Source organism: Arvicola amphibius, chromosome 6 (genome assembly GCF_903992535.2).
Source record: "Arvicola amphibius chromosome 6, mArvAmp1.2, whole genome shotgun sequence".
NCBI classification, from domain to species: domain Eukaryota; kingdom Metazoa; phylum Chordata; class Mammalia; order Rodentia; family Cricetidae; genus Arvicola; species Arvicola amphibius.
Genome location: NC_052052.2, coordinates 137,948,820 through 137,967,037, shown reverse-complemented (window position 1 = coordinate 137,967,037; position 18,218 = coordinate 137,948,820). Strand labels below are relative to the sequence as shown.

At 40.2% G+C, this 18,218-nt stretch overlaps 1 protein-coding gene across 1 annotated transcript in view; it reads left to right on the top strand.

Annotated features, from left to right (window-relative positions):
* Window positions 1-18,218, top strand: part of LOC119817122 — a gene marked incomplete at its 5' end in the record, with an annotated part of 282,482 nt that overhangs the window by 106,862 nt on the left and 157,402 nt on the right. Inside the window, 2 exons of the mRNA XM_038334317.2 lie at window positions 579-842; window positions 5,369-5,567. Of these exons, the coding sequence (XP_038190245.2) occupies window positions 579-842; window positions 5,369-5,567 (463 nt within the window). The remainder of the gene's footprint in view (window positions 1-578; window positions 843-5,368; window positions 5,568-18,218) is intronic.

Genomic DNA, 18,218 nt, shown 5'->3' with positions numbered 1-18,218 from the left:
GGCGTGCGCCACCTAGGCCAGACAATTTACGCTTGTGGTGACATCTGGTGAACGCTTTCTTATTGCATTGCATTATGGTGGAGGGCCCTGTGGCAAGTGACAAGTAACTAGTTTCAATCTGTTATTCCCTTCATGCAAAACCACTGATACTATTCTGAAGGCTCCACCCTCATGACGTCATCCAATCCTATCTCCTCAAGACTCTATCTCCATACACCACTAACACATGGATTAATGGCTACAGTTTATAGCACAGATATTTAATAAACACATTCAAACCTTAACAGCAGCAGGCATATCATCTCAAACCAATAGGAAAGAAAATGTAGTGTAGCGTGTTAAACACAATGCTACAAGCTTGGTTCCTAAAATTTATCAAGCATGGAGTCACTGGCAGAGCCAAGCTTTCATGGTTGTATGGCAGCTAAATTACCTGAAGTTAGAAGACTACATCCAAGAGTAGGTGTCTGAAGGCAACAGGTGGCAAACAGAACACGTTTCTTCAGTTTGAACTGTCTGTGGGTATTTCTGGAGTGAATAGCACCCTCTTGATGTTCTTCTGTCAATATTTTGGACAGGTACTTCCTCAAAGGAAATCCGTGAGACCTGGCTTGTCCTTTTTATTTGAACTCTTTCTTCTCCGTGGAACATGTGCTTCCAGTGACCTGGTCGTGGGCTGGGCAGCATTTCCCCTGTGCGATAACAACTTTTGTCTAGTGGAAGGAAAATTCAAGTGTCCCCTTCTCCGAGGAAAGTATGACCGGAAACTGGACAGCTTCAGAAAAATTGAAGAATTGATTTGCCAAGATTTGGACCAGTGGCTGTGCAATTTGTATTTTAAGGTTTGCAATATGATGGTTTTGTTTATTAATTTTTTTGAGATTGGATTTGGTATTTTAGCACAGACTATCTTCAAACTCTTGATTCTCATATCTCAGCCTTTTGAGTGCTACCGAGCTGGGATTATAGGTATGTGATATGAGCTCATAATTGGGAAATAACTTGAAGTAAGCCACTTTTGCCTAACCATTGCTTCCTTTCTGGAAGTTGCAAAATTAATAAAGTTTCTTTAAAAAGGTAAGAGTAATTACATCAGATAACTGGTTTCTGATAATGCACATTGATTAATACTTAGAAATAAAGAGTTAAATTGTGAGTTTGTGGGTAAAGTGAAAGAGAATTTAATGCAGTTATGTTTATTGATTAAATCAGAACTCTTACCCAAGCCTCTTGGTTCTCTGCTGTTCACAATCTGTAAATTCACCCTATCACCCCATGAAAGGATGAGTTATTTCCTTACCAAAAGTACTGACCAAGCTTCCCTTGTGTGTTGGGAGTTGCCTGAGATAGGATACAGAAGAGATGAGGTGGGGCTTCTGCCTTCTGAATTATCTTTCTGACAAGAAAGAAATACAAAGATCAGCAGAAGTTGAGTGGCCATGAGAACGCTGTCTCCCTTCGTCACTCCACTCCCAAGCATGCTTTATGTCAAACTCAAATACTTAAAGCAAACAAACTTGGGCATACATATTTGTATATGTTTAGCTTTTGTGCAGTGCAGAACCTAGCCTTTTAACAACATGACAGTACATAAATCCACTGTAGGCAAACGTCATTATCCAGAGAAGAAAATGGTTGCATATGTTAAGAATAAAGTGAACCACCTGTTTGTAGTCTATTTATTTTGTTTTCTGTGTCTAAACTTGTTCTTAATTATAGTATTTTCCCAGGTTGACTTTATCATAAAGTGCAACTGAATTTTTTCTTTGCTTACACATCTGATTATCAACCATCTGTCTGTCTATCTCTCTGTCCTCCCATTTATATCTATCTATCTATCTATCTATCTATCTATCTATCTATCTATCTATCCATCTATCCATCCATCCATCTATCTATCTATCTATCTATCTATCTATCTATCTATCTATCTATCATCTATCTATCTATCTATCTATCTATCTATCTATCTATCTATCTATCTATCTATCTATCATCTATCTGTCTGTCTATCTATCGTCTATCTGTCCATCCATCTATTTATCATCTATTTATCTACTTATTTACCTACTTAATTGATGTACCTGGTAAAGATATTTCCAGGAAATGTCTAATTTTGGTCTTAGGTTTGAGAGTTTCCTGTATGTCTTGAGGGATTGCTTTTTCTGTTACTTTTATATTTATGGTGAAATTTTCTAGTATTTTCTTTTTAGGGAATCCCCTTAGAGTATTATGCTGAAAAACCATATTGGGGTTGTCTAGAGAACTGTTAGGGAGATAGTTCTAACCTAGATATATGCCTTCCTAGCCATTGCGGAAAGAGTGTTATCCTGAGATAAATCTGTCACTGAGATCCACAGGGAAAGAAATCCTCACCGTTCTCTGAGAATTTGTACCAATTATTTTGAAGTGGTGCTTCAAGTATTAAAGGTCACTTACAGCTCCTACCAATGAGGAACATTGATTTATATAAGCCTGAAATTGAAGAGGGATGCAGGAGTGTACATAACCACCCAAAACTCCCTAACGAAACAGCTTTACAACTGTAGTCTTAAACATTACACCATGAATCAAAATAAACTGAAAATTAAAATACAGTCACAATATGAGGAATCTGCAAATGTGCATGTGTGTGTGTATGTGTGTGTGCATGCGCACGTATACGCTCACATACATATACATACACACATGCACACACACACACACAAGTTCACATTTGAGTTTTGGTATTTCCTATAGTACTGTCTTGTTTGACATGGTATCTCAGTAACACCCAGAGCTTCTTCTTTCCACTAGAGAAGCTGGCCAATGAGCCCTTAGAACTCACCTTTTTCTGCCTCCTGCTCTACCCTATCCATCTCTAGGGTGACAGGCATGGGCTGCTCTACTTGGCTTTTATGTGGTGCTGGAGATCTGAACCCAGGAACTCATGATTGCATCACGATGATCTCAACCAATGAGCTATCTCCTCACCCATGGAACCTGCGATTTTTAACTGATTTTTTTTAATTTTTCTTCTTTATTTCTTTTTTTTTTTCCATCTCACTGTAGATGCCTGGGGTGGAACTCAAGGCCTCACATTTGCCAGGCAACTGCACTGTGGGCTACACCAGCCTTTAATTTTCATATTAACTGGTACTTATAGCTCAGTGTTCTATAAATTATAGCCTTGAAAGTTGGCACTGGATTCATCAAAAACAATTCATATAGTCCTGGTATTAATCGCAAGATTATTAGGTTGAGGGTAAATCAAGATTTAAAATCTACAAGACAAAAAGTTGCATATTAAACTGTATTAAAATAATTTGGCTGGAGCACAATCTACTTGTATTTAAAGAGCATTTTCTCCCGTTTTTAATTAAGTAAAACACAGTGGGGGAAAAGTAATGCTGTTACCTACAGTGCTTGCCAGGCCAGTATATATCACACATAGATGGAATTCATCACCAATTCCACTACTTATTAGATAATGTTTGAACTGTTGCCTTCTAGATCTCTAGTTGGGGAGGAAGTCCACTTAACCGACAAGCATAATGGCATAGCACAAGGCCTATGATTTTTCTGACTGAGAGGAAAAATAAGTGGGGATGAAGACACTTTGTCATAAAGATGCAAACAGGAAATTCTTATACAAAAATTATGTGTTTCTTTACATAAAATTCCTTAATAGTTGGATTTTTCCAGTAGGAGTTTTCTCAAGAGCAATCTGTTATGATTAGGACTAGGGAGATGCTCGGGAGGTAAAGTGGCTTGCCTTGCCAGCTTGAGGTCCTGAGTTTTGATCCCTAACACAAAATAAACCATACCCGAGACTAACTCCCCCCACCTCCAAAAATCACTCGATAGGGCGACATTTGTAAACTCAAACAGTGGGGAGAGGTGGGGTCAAAGAGGAGGGACTCTTGCAGCCCACTTGCCATCCATCCTTGCCATTTCCAGGTTCAGTAAGAGGCCTTGTCTCAAAAACATAAGTAGAGAGTGACGGAGGCAAAAGCACCATGTCAGCCTCTGACTTTCCCAGGCATGTGCACACCCACCCACCGCCAACCCACCTCCCCACCTCCCCACCTCCCCACCAACCCACCTCCCCACCTCCCCACCTCCCCACTAACCCACCTCCCCACCAACCCACCTCCCCACTTCTCCACCTCCCCACCAACCCACCAATCCACCCACCACCAACCCACCTCCCCACCAACCCACCTCCCCACCTCTCCACCTCCCCACCCCCCCACCCACCCCATCCCCCCTCCCCACCTCCCCCCCCCCCCCCCCCCCCTCCCCCCTCCCCCACCTCCCCACCCCCCCACCCCCCCCCCGCCCCACCCCCCCACCTCCCCACCTCCCCACCCCCCCACCCACCCACCCACCACCTCCCCACCTCCCCACCTCCCCACCAACCCACCTCCCCACCTCCCCACCAACCCACCTCCCCACTTCCCCACCTCCTCACCAACCCACCAATCCGCCCACCACCAACCCACCTCCCCACCTCCCCACCAACTCATCCCCCACCAACCCACCAACCCTAAGGAAAGTTTTCATCAAGTAGTGGATGAAAATAAAAAAAAAAAAAAAAATAGCAGATGACATAAAAAAGCAAAAAAGATGATGGAACAGAAAAATGTTTTTACAATTTAAGTATAGAGGAGATTAAAGAATCCAGGGTAATCCTCGCTTCCCTTTTCCTGCAGGGTCAGTGGGTGGGAGGAAAATGCTATGATACCGGCCAGACAAAGCCAGAGCTCATGACTTCACCCTGACCGCTATTGTTGTCCCTTGTCATTAGGGGCAGTAACTGGAGCCCTCAGGAGGAGGCTGGCAAGCAGCTCTAGTTTAGTCCGCTTGCATGTGTGCAAGGCCTGAAGAGGAGAGCTTGTGCAAGCGAGAAAGGCTGAAACCTTTTCCCAAGGAAGTCCTCCCCCCAGATCCTCAGCACGCTCAGTCTTTCCCTCGGCGCTTTGTTATCTTAAACATGGGAAGAAAAAGTGCACAGTAAACACCCATCTGTTCACTCAGCACTGTTCCTGCTCTTGTCGTTTCTCTCTTGGCTTAGACTATTGTTTCTTAGAGATAATAAAAACCAGATGAATATTTGCTAGTTTCATCCCAGTATGAAGTTTAGTCCATACAGCGCTTTCTTATAAAATATTAAAAATAAAAATTAGGCATATAAAGCACATGATAGTATTTTAAATGATTATGGAGATCATTTAACCTTTATAATTTAACCAGCCAAAATCCTTCAGAGTTTGGAAAAGTGAATTGTACTTTTAGATATCTCAAAATCCCCCATTGTTCTAGAGGAGTTTTAACTATGTAGGTAATATTTGCAACGGTTTCTATTAACTGATTTATCTCTTAATAGGTAATTAAAACTCCTTTGCATTTGAGTGATCAAAAAAGCCATGAGAGCCGCAGGCAGCTTTCTCCCGAACGTCCTGTGTGCTTAATGGTGGAGGCAGAGAATGCAGAATTCGATTTGGATAATACAGCTGGCCCTTCAAAGAAAGAAGCCCCAAGAAACACTCAAGCTGCAATAGACGGCGCCATCCACTCTTCCCAGGGTCGGTTGACTTATTTTCTTCAGCATTCCAATATAGTGTTCTGAATTGTGTCACACTGAATGGAGCTAATTAAGAAGTGTTTATTTTCTAAGAAGGCATCTTCTAAACTGAGCCATATAGAGAGAATATAGCCAATGACAAGAATCTTAAGTTTTACATCTTGTTGTCTATTATGCAAATAAGCATAAAACTATTTCCTTGACTTGAAACACAAACCATTCTTCACAACCCCATTGTTTGGTGACTGCTTTTTCGCTGCTTTTTGGAGTTGTGGGGTTAATTGGCTTCTTTTGGGTCTCCTGTTTACAATTTCAGCTTTCTTGAATGTTTTTTTGAGAGTAGTAACCAAACATGTGAGTCTAAAAGATAAAGTATTCACAGGGCAAAGTTCACAAGTAGTATAGTTTATGCTGTAGGGCTTTATTTTTGAAGATTGGTTTTATCAAATACTAGTTCTATCAAGTTTTTCAATATTCAATTTTCAGAAGAGCCTTGTTTGAAATTATCATTTGCAGCACAAAGTTATTACCTATTACCTTTTAGTAATAACTTTTAGGTTTTAGTCATGGGTTTTTGTAAATGGATGAATACTCTAATAGTAAATAGCATCAGCCCACCTGACATGTGTGATGGAGTGGCAGCTCGTGCAGAACTAGCAGTCACAGTCTTATGGCAAGGAGGGGCACTCATACTAATTACTAGTAACAAACCCTGTAGTGAGTATTTTCTTTGAAATTGTCAATTGGTTTAATTATACAGTAAAGAAAATAACACAACATGTACGAATACTCCATCCTTGATTTTGGCAATTATGTTTTGCTGTATTTCCCTTATATAATTTCTTTTTATTTTAGTCTTCTCCTCTTCCTCTGAGTGTTTGCACTGTGTATATATGTGTGTGTGTGTGTGTGTGTGTATGAATATATATGTGTGTATGTGTGGGTATGTATGTGTGTATGCTTGCATGCATATGGGGGGGTATGCATGTATATGTTGTGTGTATGCATGCATGTTGAGGTTACACTTGTTTGTGTGTGTGTGTGTGTGTGTGTATGTGTGTAGGCATGCCATGGAGGCCAGAAATCAACACTGAGTATCATGAATGACTCTCTCATTATTATTATTATTATTATATAATAATAATAATATTGTTGTTATTATTATGGTTTTTGAGACAAAGTTTCTCTGTGTAACAGCCCTGCTATCCTCGAACTCACTTTATAGAGCAGGCTGGCCTTGAACTCACAAAGATCTGCCTCCCTCTGCTTCCCAAATGCTGGGATTAAAGGTATGTGCTACCACTGTCCAATTTCCACCTTATTTTTTGAGGCAGGGTGTCTCCCTGATTGATGGAGGACTCTCATTGGTTAATAAAAAAACTGCCTTGGCTTTTTGATAGGGCAGAGTTTAGATAGGTGGAGTAGACAGAACAGAATGCTGGGAAGAAAGGAAGTTAGTCAGATGCCATGCCTCTCCTCAGTGAGACAGACGCCATGAAGCCAGCCACCAGGTTAGACATGCTGAATCTTTCCCGGTAAGACACCACCTCGTGGTGCTACACACTTTACTAAATATGGGTTAAAGCAAGATGTGAGAATTAGCTAATAAGAGGCTGAAACCAATGGGCCAGGCAGTGTTTAAATGAATACAGTTTGTGTGTTGTTATTTCGGGTTTTAAGCTAGCCGTGCTGGAGCCGGGCAGGACAAAAAGCAGGCCTGCCTGCAGCTTCTTTTACACCTGATTACATTCGACTGGCTCACTAGCCGTGAGCTCAGAGATCCTTCTCACTCTGCCGCCCTCAGCTCTGAGATTACAGACACCTGCCACCATATCTAGTTTTGTTTTTAATGTGGGTCCTGGGGAATCAGATGAAGGGTCTCATGCTTCTGGAGTCAGTACTTTCCCACTGAGACAAGAGCTAAGACATTGAGAAGAGAAATAGAATGCAGGGAGGAAATAGGTTCCAGGTCAAACTGCAACTGATTAGTTTCAATGAAGGAGGGAGGGGATGTAGAGACAAAGCAAAGCTCTCTGAGAGAGAGAGAGAGAGAGAGAGAGAGAGAGAGAGAGAGAGAGAGAGAGAGAGAGAGAGAGAGAGAGCGTTTAGCCACGATTCTGGAATAGGAAGCTGGCACTTCTCCATTATGATCAAACTGGCCGCATGATGCCGCCTCTGGTTCACCTCTACCTTGCTGAGTTTTTGCTTGCTTGTTTGTTTGTTTGTTTTTGTTTTCTTTTGATTAGTTGATTAGTTGGCAACTTCAAACTTCTCAATAAGTGATTAACACCTGTTAAGTCATGTTTGGAACTTTTTACTTCCTTAGGAGTGATGTCTTATTGGGCACAGCAGGATTCCACCGACTGCTAGGTTCAAGTCATGGTTTGCTCCTCTCAAGCAGAGGTTGAGCCTGAGCCTTGGACTTTCTTATCCTCTCTGACATTTTGCTTGCTTGTGACTCAGCTGACATCATCAGTTAAGGACCACTGAGATGCCACACTCTCTAAAATCATGTGGACCTGAAAATGTTACATTAAAATTTTACACAAAGAATACATAAAGATCAAATTATATAATACTGACCTTAAATATTGAAGATAAATTAGGGCCCAGGTATATATTGAATCATGTAATAAATTCCACAGCTATAAAGCAATTTGAACTAAGTGTATTATTTACACCCTTCAGAACTTACATTTAATTTACTTGTAACAGGAAGGAGCATGGAAGTGCATCTTGAGCTATTTTGGGGAGTTAAAAAGTAGACGTGATCATCCTCAAAATGCGTTTGTAGCTGAGTGCAAGCATTTTGTATTGGGATGTAAAAGATTTAAGCCCCTAATGTTTTTTGTTTGTTTTTTTGGGGGTGTTTGTATCTTGGTGTCTCTGCCCTTAAGAGTGCATTAGTAGAAATGGGTGATACAGAAAGTACCTTTGCTATCACCAAACAGCTCTGTAATCTCCCAGGATTTAAAACTGCTGGGATCTGTCTCATCTAGCCAACCTGAAGACACTCCCTAGACACAGCCTCTTAAGCACCGACCTCCAGAGCTGCAAGAAACAAAGGCTTTCCTTCTGAGCCCTGTCAATGCTGTTCTAGTGGAGCTGCAGGAAATGGACTGTGACACTGGAAACCGGAGATGTTGAAAAGGGAGACACTGTCAGAGCTTCTCTCGACGGGGGAGATCATCACCCAAAGAAAAATAAAGCAAGAAATAGAAAGGGGAGGATTGTGACGTCATTGGACTAAAAAGAAGAGAAAGCATGCCATTGATCTTGCTTGAATATCAAGTTCAAAAGGTCAACTCTGAAGTCACTGAACACTGTAAGATATGTGCACTTGTAGAATGTATTACTTTAAAAAAATATTTTAGTATAACATCGTCTTATTTTAGAATTCTTAACGTTTAATATGGTGGGTTCTGACTTAAATAATGATATTTCCTACCACTGATATTTTTATCTAGTTTTAGGATACTGAGGAGAAGATTAAAAGTAATTACTTTTGGACCACTTTTTCACCAGATACTTTTTGCTTTTTTGTCTTTCCTAGGACAATATGGGTACATTCCCTAGATGAGACACACCATGCTATGAACTTGACTTTTAGAGCACTACCCCCAGCTCTGCTCAAAGAGGACAGGTGCACACTGGGAAAGAAGAACACCAACACATTTTGTATGCAAATGCAATACGCACCGAATGAGAGAATTTCTTAGGCTTTGCTTTAGAAAAAACTGATTGTTGTTTTGCTTTGCTCTGAGCTCAGAGACTAATGTAAGTTTCATGTTCAAAGGTGGTAGAAGGGCTGTCTCCTTCTGTCATGAGCAGATTTATACAAAACCAGAACACAAAAAATTCCTCCCAGTACATATGTCCTCTATTGCTTGATTTTATTTATTTTTCTTGGAAGCTCCTCAGCTTATTGTTAGTGGCTAATATCTGCCAGGGGCTTATATTCTGTTATATCAGGGCTGTGGTACAGTGTGCTGTTTGTTGTCACTGATGTGTTACTAAGAGAGTTAATAATGGGTAAACAAACACAACATGTGGTAATTCATTTCAAATTAAAACTTTATTAAACCCTGGCTTGATGACTTTCTGGCTATTTACAACTGAAAGAAGGAAATGTGGGGAAGTTGGGACCACGTGGTATACTTATGGACATGAAATTTCTACCTGAAAAAATGTATTTATGATCTTCAACAAGCTGTCTTGTATTGGTAGGTTCCATATGCAATTTGTCAAATCTACTATTCTGTCCCCAAATCATAAAGAAGTGGCTTTCATGTTCCCTTGCAAGAGTGTACACACTCTTTCCCAAAAGGATTTTGCACATAGTTCATGGTTGATGTTTTCAACATGTAACTACATGGATGCCTGGGAGCAGGAAATATTTATAAAGGGCTGGAAGAAAATATCGATGGTATAACTTTTGTGATCTCCATCTTTCAAGTCGTCTTACTTTTTAGGCTAACCGCTAGAGAAATGGTGATTCTGTTTGACAATTTGTTTTGCATATGGATGTCTTGCAAGAACAACAGTTCCTGGCAAGGTCTGTGGATGCTTTGTGATTCTGAATGCAAAAGAATTTTATTGTGCAGTCACAATGAACAAACCTCACTGTTACATGTTGTGGAGTTGTTAACCAAAAGTGTCCATCTCTTGACCTTCAGAGATTTACTTGAGGCTTTTTACTCCATTATGATACAAACATGTCTACACGGCCAGTAGGAAGCGTGGATTCTTTCAGTATCTTTTCCATAAAGAGTTGGCAGAACTTCTGGGGCAGAATACAGACCCAGAGAAGGAGCAAGTGTAGTTGGAAAGTGAGGGAACAATTGTGAGAAATGTGTGCTGTTGAGGAGTCATATTTGTCCTCTGTCCTAGTTAGCTCCAGCCCTCCTTGCTTGAGCATACTGTAAAAGACAACTGGTTTTTTATTAGATGATATTAGATATTAGATGAGGCAAAGCTCTCATCTATCTATCTATCTATCTATCTATCTATCTATCTATCTATCTATCTATCATCTATCTATCATCTATCTATTATCTATCATTTATCTATCTATCTATCTATCATCTATCTATCTATCTATCTATCATCTATCTATCTATCTATTATCTATCTATCTATCATCTATCTATCTATCTATCTATCTATCTATCTATCTATCTATCTATCTATCTATCTATCATCTATCTTTCTCCCCCTCCTAACACTTCCCTGTCAATAGCTATAAATCACATCACCTAGAAGAGGAAACAAAGAACCATTTGTTGATTATAATAGAGTCTATGACATCAGAAGACCAGAATTAGGATTTTTCCATTTTACAGTGATAGAGAAACATTAAGTAGCTAGTAGAAATTTTCTGTCCATTACTGAGTTGCTATTTTCTCAGACTAGTTATGGATAGCATGGTTCTCTTTCCTGACAGTGGACAGCAGCATGGAGCCAGAGCTGTAGTCAGCCTCATGGTCACAAGGAGACATTTTGCCAGATGCTAGGTCTCTTAAATTCACTTTCTAAAGGATATTTTTAACTTCAGCTGGATTTCTCAGTGCATAACCCCATCATCAATCCTGGAGTACTCTCTTCCATGGTGTAGCCCACATTGCACATGACAAGTGTCTGACAGTATGTAGGTTTTCTATTTAAAAACAGACCACCTAACTTGGCTGGAATAGGAGGGGTTGCCACAGTCCAAAAGCAGCCCTAGTGAGCATTAACTCATATAAAAATTGAGTAGTATGAAGCAGACATTTCCTACAGCAACAGTATAACAGACTTAGTGAAGCCGTAAATTGTGTCCACAGAAGCTGTAAATTGTGTTCACATATTAGTGTCCTTGGAGCAGTTACCATTTCTCCAGTCTTTATTTGCTTGTTTGTTTGTTTGTTTGTTTGTTTTGAAACAGTGTATGGTGAAGCTGGCCAGGCTGATCTTGAACTCACTATGCAGTTGAAGATGACCTTCAGCTTCTGATTCTCCTGCTTCACCTTTGGAGCATGGGGGTTACAAGTGTATGCCCACACTGGGTTTAAATGGTACCTTGGGTTGAATTGAAGGCGTTGTTTGCTAGGCAAAGACTATCCCAGTGGTGTCTCACCTCTGGATCTCGTTGTCAGTTTTAAATTATGCTTTTAGTTTTCTTAATGCCGAGTTTTTTCTGACAAGTCCTTTCAGGAATATGTTCGCTGCAAATATTTTCTCCTCACCTGCCTTTGACCTTGCTGGTTTTTTAGCCCCGTCTTTCATAAAATGAGCCTCCTGGATTTTGATTAAGTCCTGTCCATCAGGCAAAGTCGATTAATCTTTTCGTGTCATGCCTTCAAACTCTGCCTTGCTTCTGTTCACAAGACTTTCTGCTTTCTTCTGAAAGTTTAGATGGATGATTCATTTGAAGTTTGGTTTTTGAATTAAGGACATAGTTGAGATCAACTTGGCGGGGGGAGGTGGTGTTCTTTGCACAGGAAAGTCAACTTCTAATATCCTTTGCAGACATAGTTTTTATAAGGTTGAGTTGCCTTTGCATGCTGGTCAAAAATCAACTGACCAACATTTTTAAATGGCTGCTAAAATTCTTTGTCATTTCTAATGAGTACAGAAATCCTCAAGATTCCTGGTTAATCCCAATGCCTTACTCCTTTCTTGGTCTTAAGCCCTGAAGAAAGACTTAAGACTTATTTTTGAAGTTATTTTCTTCAATTTCTTTGTTGGTGGTTTATTATAATACTAGAACCTTAAAAATCAATCAGTTATACGTTTATTCTTTCATTTAAAAACTGTAGTTTTCCTTTGCTTCCTTCTCTTTCTTCTTTCTTTTCTTCCTTTTTCTTATTTCAGGACCTTTCTAGGTAGCTCCATGGGAGGACTGTGCCAAGTTGTCTGTCCAACAGAACACAGTGAGAGGACAAACAGGTCAAAGCACTATCAGTGGGAGAAGCAGAAGCACAGCGAGGACAGCAAGGACACTCCCCATTAAGCTGAACATCCTTTATCTGCATGCTTAGGAAGCAAGAGCTAGCAGGTCAGGAGAGTTACCAGGGTTAGCTGCCTTCTCTGTGACAAACAACAGCTTGTGAGTGTTGGGGTCAAGTTTCTGTAGCCAGTTTTAACTAGATCTCCATGTTACATTGTGAAAGTTCCAGTCTGCAATTTATACTGAGCTTCGATAAGACAGAGTTATTGTTTATGATTGTTTTACTGTTTCTTCAATTTATAGTCTCACTATATGGTTTGTGCTGGCCTTGAATTAACAATCCTCTTGTCTCAGTCTCCTAGAACTTCTTGAAGGTATTAGTTATCTGTATCATATATGTGTATATGATGTAGATGTGTGTATATAATGCTTATATATCAATCTCCCTTCCTCCCCCCCTCTCTCTCCTCTCTCTCTCTGTCTCTCTGTCTCTGTCTCTCTCCCTCTCCCTCTCCCTCTCTCTCTCCTCTCTCTGTGTCTCTCTGTGTCTCTCTGTGTCTCTCTGTCTCTGTCTCTCTACACACACACACACACACACACACACAATAATTTGTCAGTTGTTACCCCATTGCTGTGGAAGAATCCTGAAATTATGAATCTTGAACTTGAAAACAGTCCACAGGATGTTGCTGATAACAGTTGAAGCTGAGCTTAGGGACACATGGTCTGAGATAGTTCCAGGTTACAGACGACCATCACCACTGCAGAGAGCTTCCAAAGAAAGAGCACTTCTACACGAGATAGCCATAATTGGAAGTATTTTTGAATGACTACTTAGAAATCCCATTTGTTGAAACTTTAAAGTAAATGCTAGACTCCACGGCATTTGGTCTGGAGGATTATTTTGTCTTCAGATAGCATCCATAGGTCCAAATCCTTCATCTGAGTACAAAACTGAGCCTCAGGGAACCACAGTGTGTTTCAAAGTGATTCATCTGCATAAAGAGCTAATTACCTGCATTTTAAAATGTCTTTACTTAAGATATGGAAATGCACGAAATATTATAAGTCACAGAAAAGCTTCAAAATTCTTTAATTTAGATCCCCCTTTTTAATGCAGTAATTGATACTTTTTCTTCCTATCCCCACGCCCTCTTGCCTGTTTCATTCCCCTCCTCTTGCTTTCCTTTAAGCATCGATGTGGTCACTGTCTAGGCTTCTTTGCAAACGGAACAAGCCTTCTGGTAGCTGTAACGCCAAACTCCCTAAACAAACTTAGTTGAGCAAATTCTTCTCAGTTGGAACTGAGCTAGCTCTCCTACCATTAGTGGATTGCGTAAAAAACAAAAAAGAAAAAAATCATTGTAATTTGTTTTCATCTTGAGCTTATTTTCTAGGGCTCTTCACCATCCCTCACAGCCTTTCACGTTTAATCCACTTCCATCTCAAAGCCATGTCTGAAGCCTCTGGTGCTGAGAAAGCTTGAAGCAGACACGCAGGCCCGCAAGTCCGTAGATTGGTTTTGACAGAACTGTGGTGCAGAGCCCTGCCTGGGCCCACAGTGATGCTAGCTGACAGCCCCTCACTGCTCCTGGAAGGAGCGAACATGTGGAAGGAATTGCTCTTTCACATTTCACAGTTTGTCATTTCCTCTGCAGGGCAGCCCCTGACCCTTCCAGAGATCCTGACACCCATGCAGGAAGTGTTCCCACTGATGTAAAGGAAGTGGAGAAGCAGTTAATGCCAAGAGCAGAGGGAAGAGGGCGTGTCGAAAAAGATGTGAGAGACAGAGAGATGGGAAGGCCTTAAAACGTTTCCAGCAGGTTAGACTGCGCTGTATTCTTTCCTGTGAGCAGTGCCCACAGATCTGCCGCTGTTCAAGGAGTCAAAACTTTGTAGGGGAGCTACCTTAGGACCCCTCCTTCCTCCCTGTGTTTCATTTGAAAAGTCGAAGTGACAATAAAAACAGATGTGTCACATGCAAATTATGAAAACCAAGGTCGGAGGAAAAGATGCAGATAGACGTTTGTTCCCTTACTTTAGACATGGGGTGTGTGTTTTCAATTACAGAGTAGGGGTTAGAGCCGCAGCATAATACAGCTTGAGATTTCAGACCTGTTTCTATGCTCAGTGTTTTGTGTGGCCTCATGCATCCTCCCTATTGATCAAACAGTCCAGCAAAGGAACACCAGGGCTGAGGGCTAGATTGTCAACCACACTACTCTGACATTCCTTTTTCATGCATGGCCATGGTCCATCCCCAAAATCCAGATCATCCGTGTTTCAGGAATGACGAAGGAACTCAGTTTTGAAAGCACAGGCATGCATCATTTAACAACAGGATTATCTTCTGAGAGATGGATTGCTAGACAATTTTGTCACTGTGAGAATGGTAGAGTGTGTTTGCATGGACCAAGATGGTTGAGGGCCCGACACATCTGGGCAGTGTGGGAGAGTGTATCCCTTTTAGTGCCAGTCACTTACCGAAGGTTTGTTACGTGGTACATTTTTAAGTATTTGGAAACATTTTCCAGGATATATATTTGTCTAAGAGCACTCTTTAATTAAGGAACAATATTTTACTTCTCCCGTTCCACTCCCTGATTATGTTTTATGGATATGTATGATATGAATATATATGATAGATATGTTCCTTAATCTTTTCAGATGAGTGTGCTCACTGTACAAGCATGGTGTACATATACATATACATTAATATATATTCATAATCATTCATAAGGATATACTCTCATTTGTCTTTGGTCAATTTCTCTCATTTAGTCTGTGCTTCAGAATTACATGAATGTCTAAAGCAGTGACATACAAGTAGATAAAGGCAATAGATCACTAGGCTGTGGTTCTTGGCTGAACGCGAGCCACTGAGATGGACCTATCAGTATAAGAAAATGAGAGCACTTTGAAATAGCCTCAGGAGCAGCGGTTTAGGCAGGGAGAGTTATCGTGGTGCTTTGATGGGACCCACTCATCTCTGTCCCCACTATTTAATCTGAGGTTCCCAGGGGTGCTGATAGCTGAACACAGACAAAAGTAGAAATAAGGAGCTGTAGGGATAAAATATACTTTCAGTCTACTTTTGCGGACCTATGAGTCATGATGAGCCAAACCAAGACTGGCTGATGAGGATCTGCCTCTGAGACATGACAAAGTGGCTGCCAGTCAGATGGACCTTGCAGTGGCTATGATTTGTTTCACGGGCTTTTAGTTCAGGCTCTTGGTGTAGCCCACAGAAGATGGCATCTCCTTTGGCCAGTTCTGGTCTTCCAAAAAGGATGAATGAAAGATAGAGGAGACTGGGAGACATGCAGAAGGCTATCATTAACTTTTTATTTATCTACTTGTCTGTCTTGTGATTCTGGGTACAAATGTGGGCATGCGCACGGCACAGCTGACCTATAGAGGCCAGAGAACCGCCTCAGGTGTTGCCCTTTCCTTCTGCCTTATTTGAGTCAGGATTCTTGCTTCCTGCTGTGAATGCCAGGCTAGCTGGCCCTTCAGCTTCAGGTTAGCCTTCTGTTTCAACCTTCCATTTCACCATAGGATTTTAAAATTTCCATTTTACCAGTTTCTTTTTTTTATGGTTTCTATTTTGGATGTTAAGTCAAATACCATTTTAGATATCTTTCTATCTTTTAAGATCACTTTTTATCTTTTAAATGCATGTATATTCTGAAGGTTTTATATATGTGGCTTTATATATGAGGCTTAGCTCAGTTCTCTCCCCATGAAAATATCAGATTGTTCTGGTGCCATGAGTTCAAACTATTTTTCCCTCATCAGGTTGGTTCGATACCTGTCTTGAAAATTAGCAACTCGGCACAGTTCTGCAGAATACTGTTATTTTTGCCATTAGCTTCATGACCTAATGACCTTCATGGAGTTATCCCCTCACTCTGCTAACTCCACAGTGTACCCCGAACAGTAAAAACACAGAGACAGATATTGGGGTTCAAGCTGAAGGTCAGAAAAGCGAAACAGCCAAGCCACTAGAAAAGTCTTACGTCTACCAAGGTACCATTTTGGTTTCTTTGTCAAAAATCAGGTGTTCATAGGTGTGTGGATTAATGTGAGGATCTTTGATTTAATTTCATTGGTCCTCCTGTTTTTATGCCAACACCAAGCTGTTTTTATTACCAAGCTCAATAGTAGAGTTTGAAGTCAAAGATGGTGATGCCTCCAGAAGTTCCTTTACTGTATAGGATTGTTTTAAATATTCTGAATTTTTGTTTTTCCATATAAAATTTAGTATTGTTCTTTAAAGGTCTATGAAGAATTGTGACAGGATTTTGATGGGGATTGCACTGAATCTGTTGGGGGTTGCTTTTAGTAAGAGTGCCATTTTTGTTATGTTGAACCTACATGTGCAAGAGCATGGAAGATATTTCCATTTGCTGATATCTCTTCAATCTATATCATCAAAGACTTAAAATTCTTGTCATTCTGGTCTTTCACTTGTTTGGTTAGATGTATCCCAAGATATTTTATTTTTGTGGCTATTGTAAAGTGTAATGTTTCTCTGACTTCTTTCTCATATTATTTATGATGTGTTTAAATAAATAAATCAACATTTTGTAAATTTGAGTCCAAAAATTCTGTACATGTTTTGCGAAGCTTCTACCTAAGTATTTTATTTTGTGTTTCATAATTATAAATGGTTCTTCGTTTTAATTTTGGTTTTAGAAACCTCATACAGAAATGTGATTTTATGTGTTTTTCATAAAACTTTTTGTGTGTATTTATTGAAAACTTATTTTTAAAAATTATACTAATGTGTAGATACCATTTTACAAGAGTGCAGATGCTCTCGCATTCCAGAAAAAGGTGTCGGATCCCCTGGAGCTGGAGTTAATAGAGGTGAATGAGGGGTTGGCTGTAAGTTGCATGATTTGGGGGATGGGGACCACACTCAGGTCTTCTGCAAGAGCTTCAAGCTTTCTTACCTGCTGAACCATTTCTCCAGCTCTGTTGCTTGAAATTTTACATTGAATATAATGTCATCTTCTAATACAGCCATTTTCAATTGTTCTGGTACAAACATATGTCTGTACCCTTAAGTCACTGTAGAGTCCTCATTATTGCCAAAAGTACCTACACTATGCTAACAGCAGCAGTGAGAAAATAGGTCTTTGTTGTATATGTGTACATATGTGTGTTTTGTAGTGTATGCATGTGTATGCACATGTGTTTACCTGTGCTCATGCATAAGGAGGTCAGAGATCAAGGTTGGGCATCTTTTTGTCTTTCTCAATTGTTCCTCACCATGTCTTTTGAGGCAGGGTCTCTCATTGGAATGGAAACTTGCTATTTCAGCTAGGTTGGTTTGCTAGTGAGCTGCAGGGGTTCTCCTCTTCCTGCTACCACAACTGGCTTCATAATTCCATAGAATTTTGCTTTATTTGCTAAATACAATCAAATGGCTTATGCAAATGAGACTACTAAGGCAGGGTATTGAAACATTTGAATCCATGTTCTATGCCTAAACGAAACCCCACAGTTCCCTTGTCCACACTTTTTTCATATGATGTTGATTTCAGTTTGCTAAGATTCAATCTGTAGAAGACTTTTTTTGCAGCTAGGCTTATTTAGAGATACCCATCTGCTGTCTTTTATTTTGTCTTTTCTTCATCTGGTTTTGGTGTCAAAGTTGTGGTAGCTACACAAAACAACTTAGTAAGCATGTGTCCCTCTATTTTCTAGAACATATTG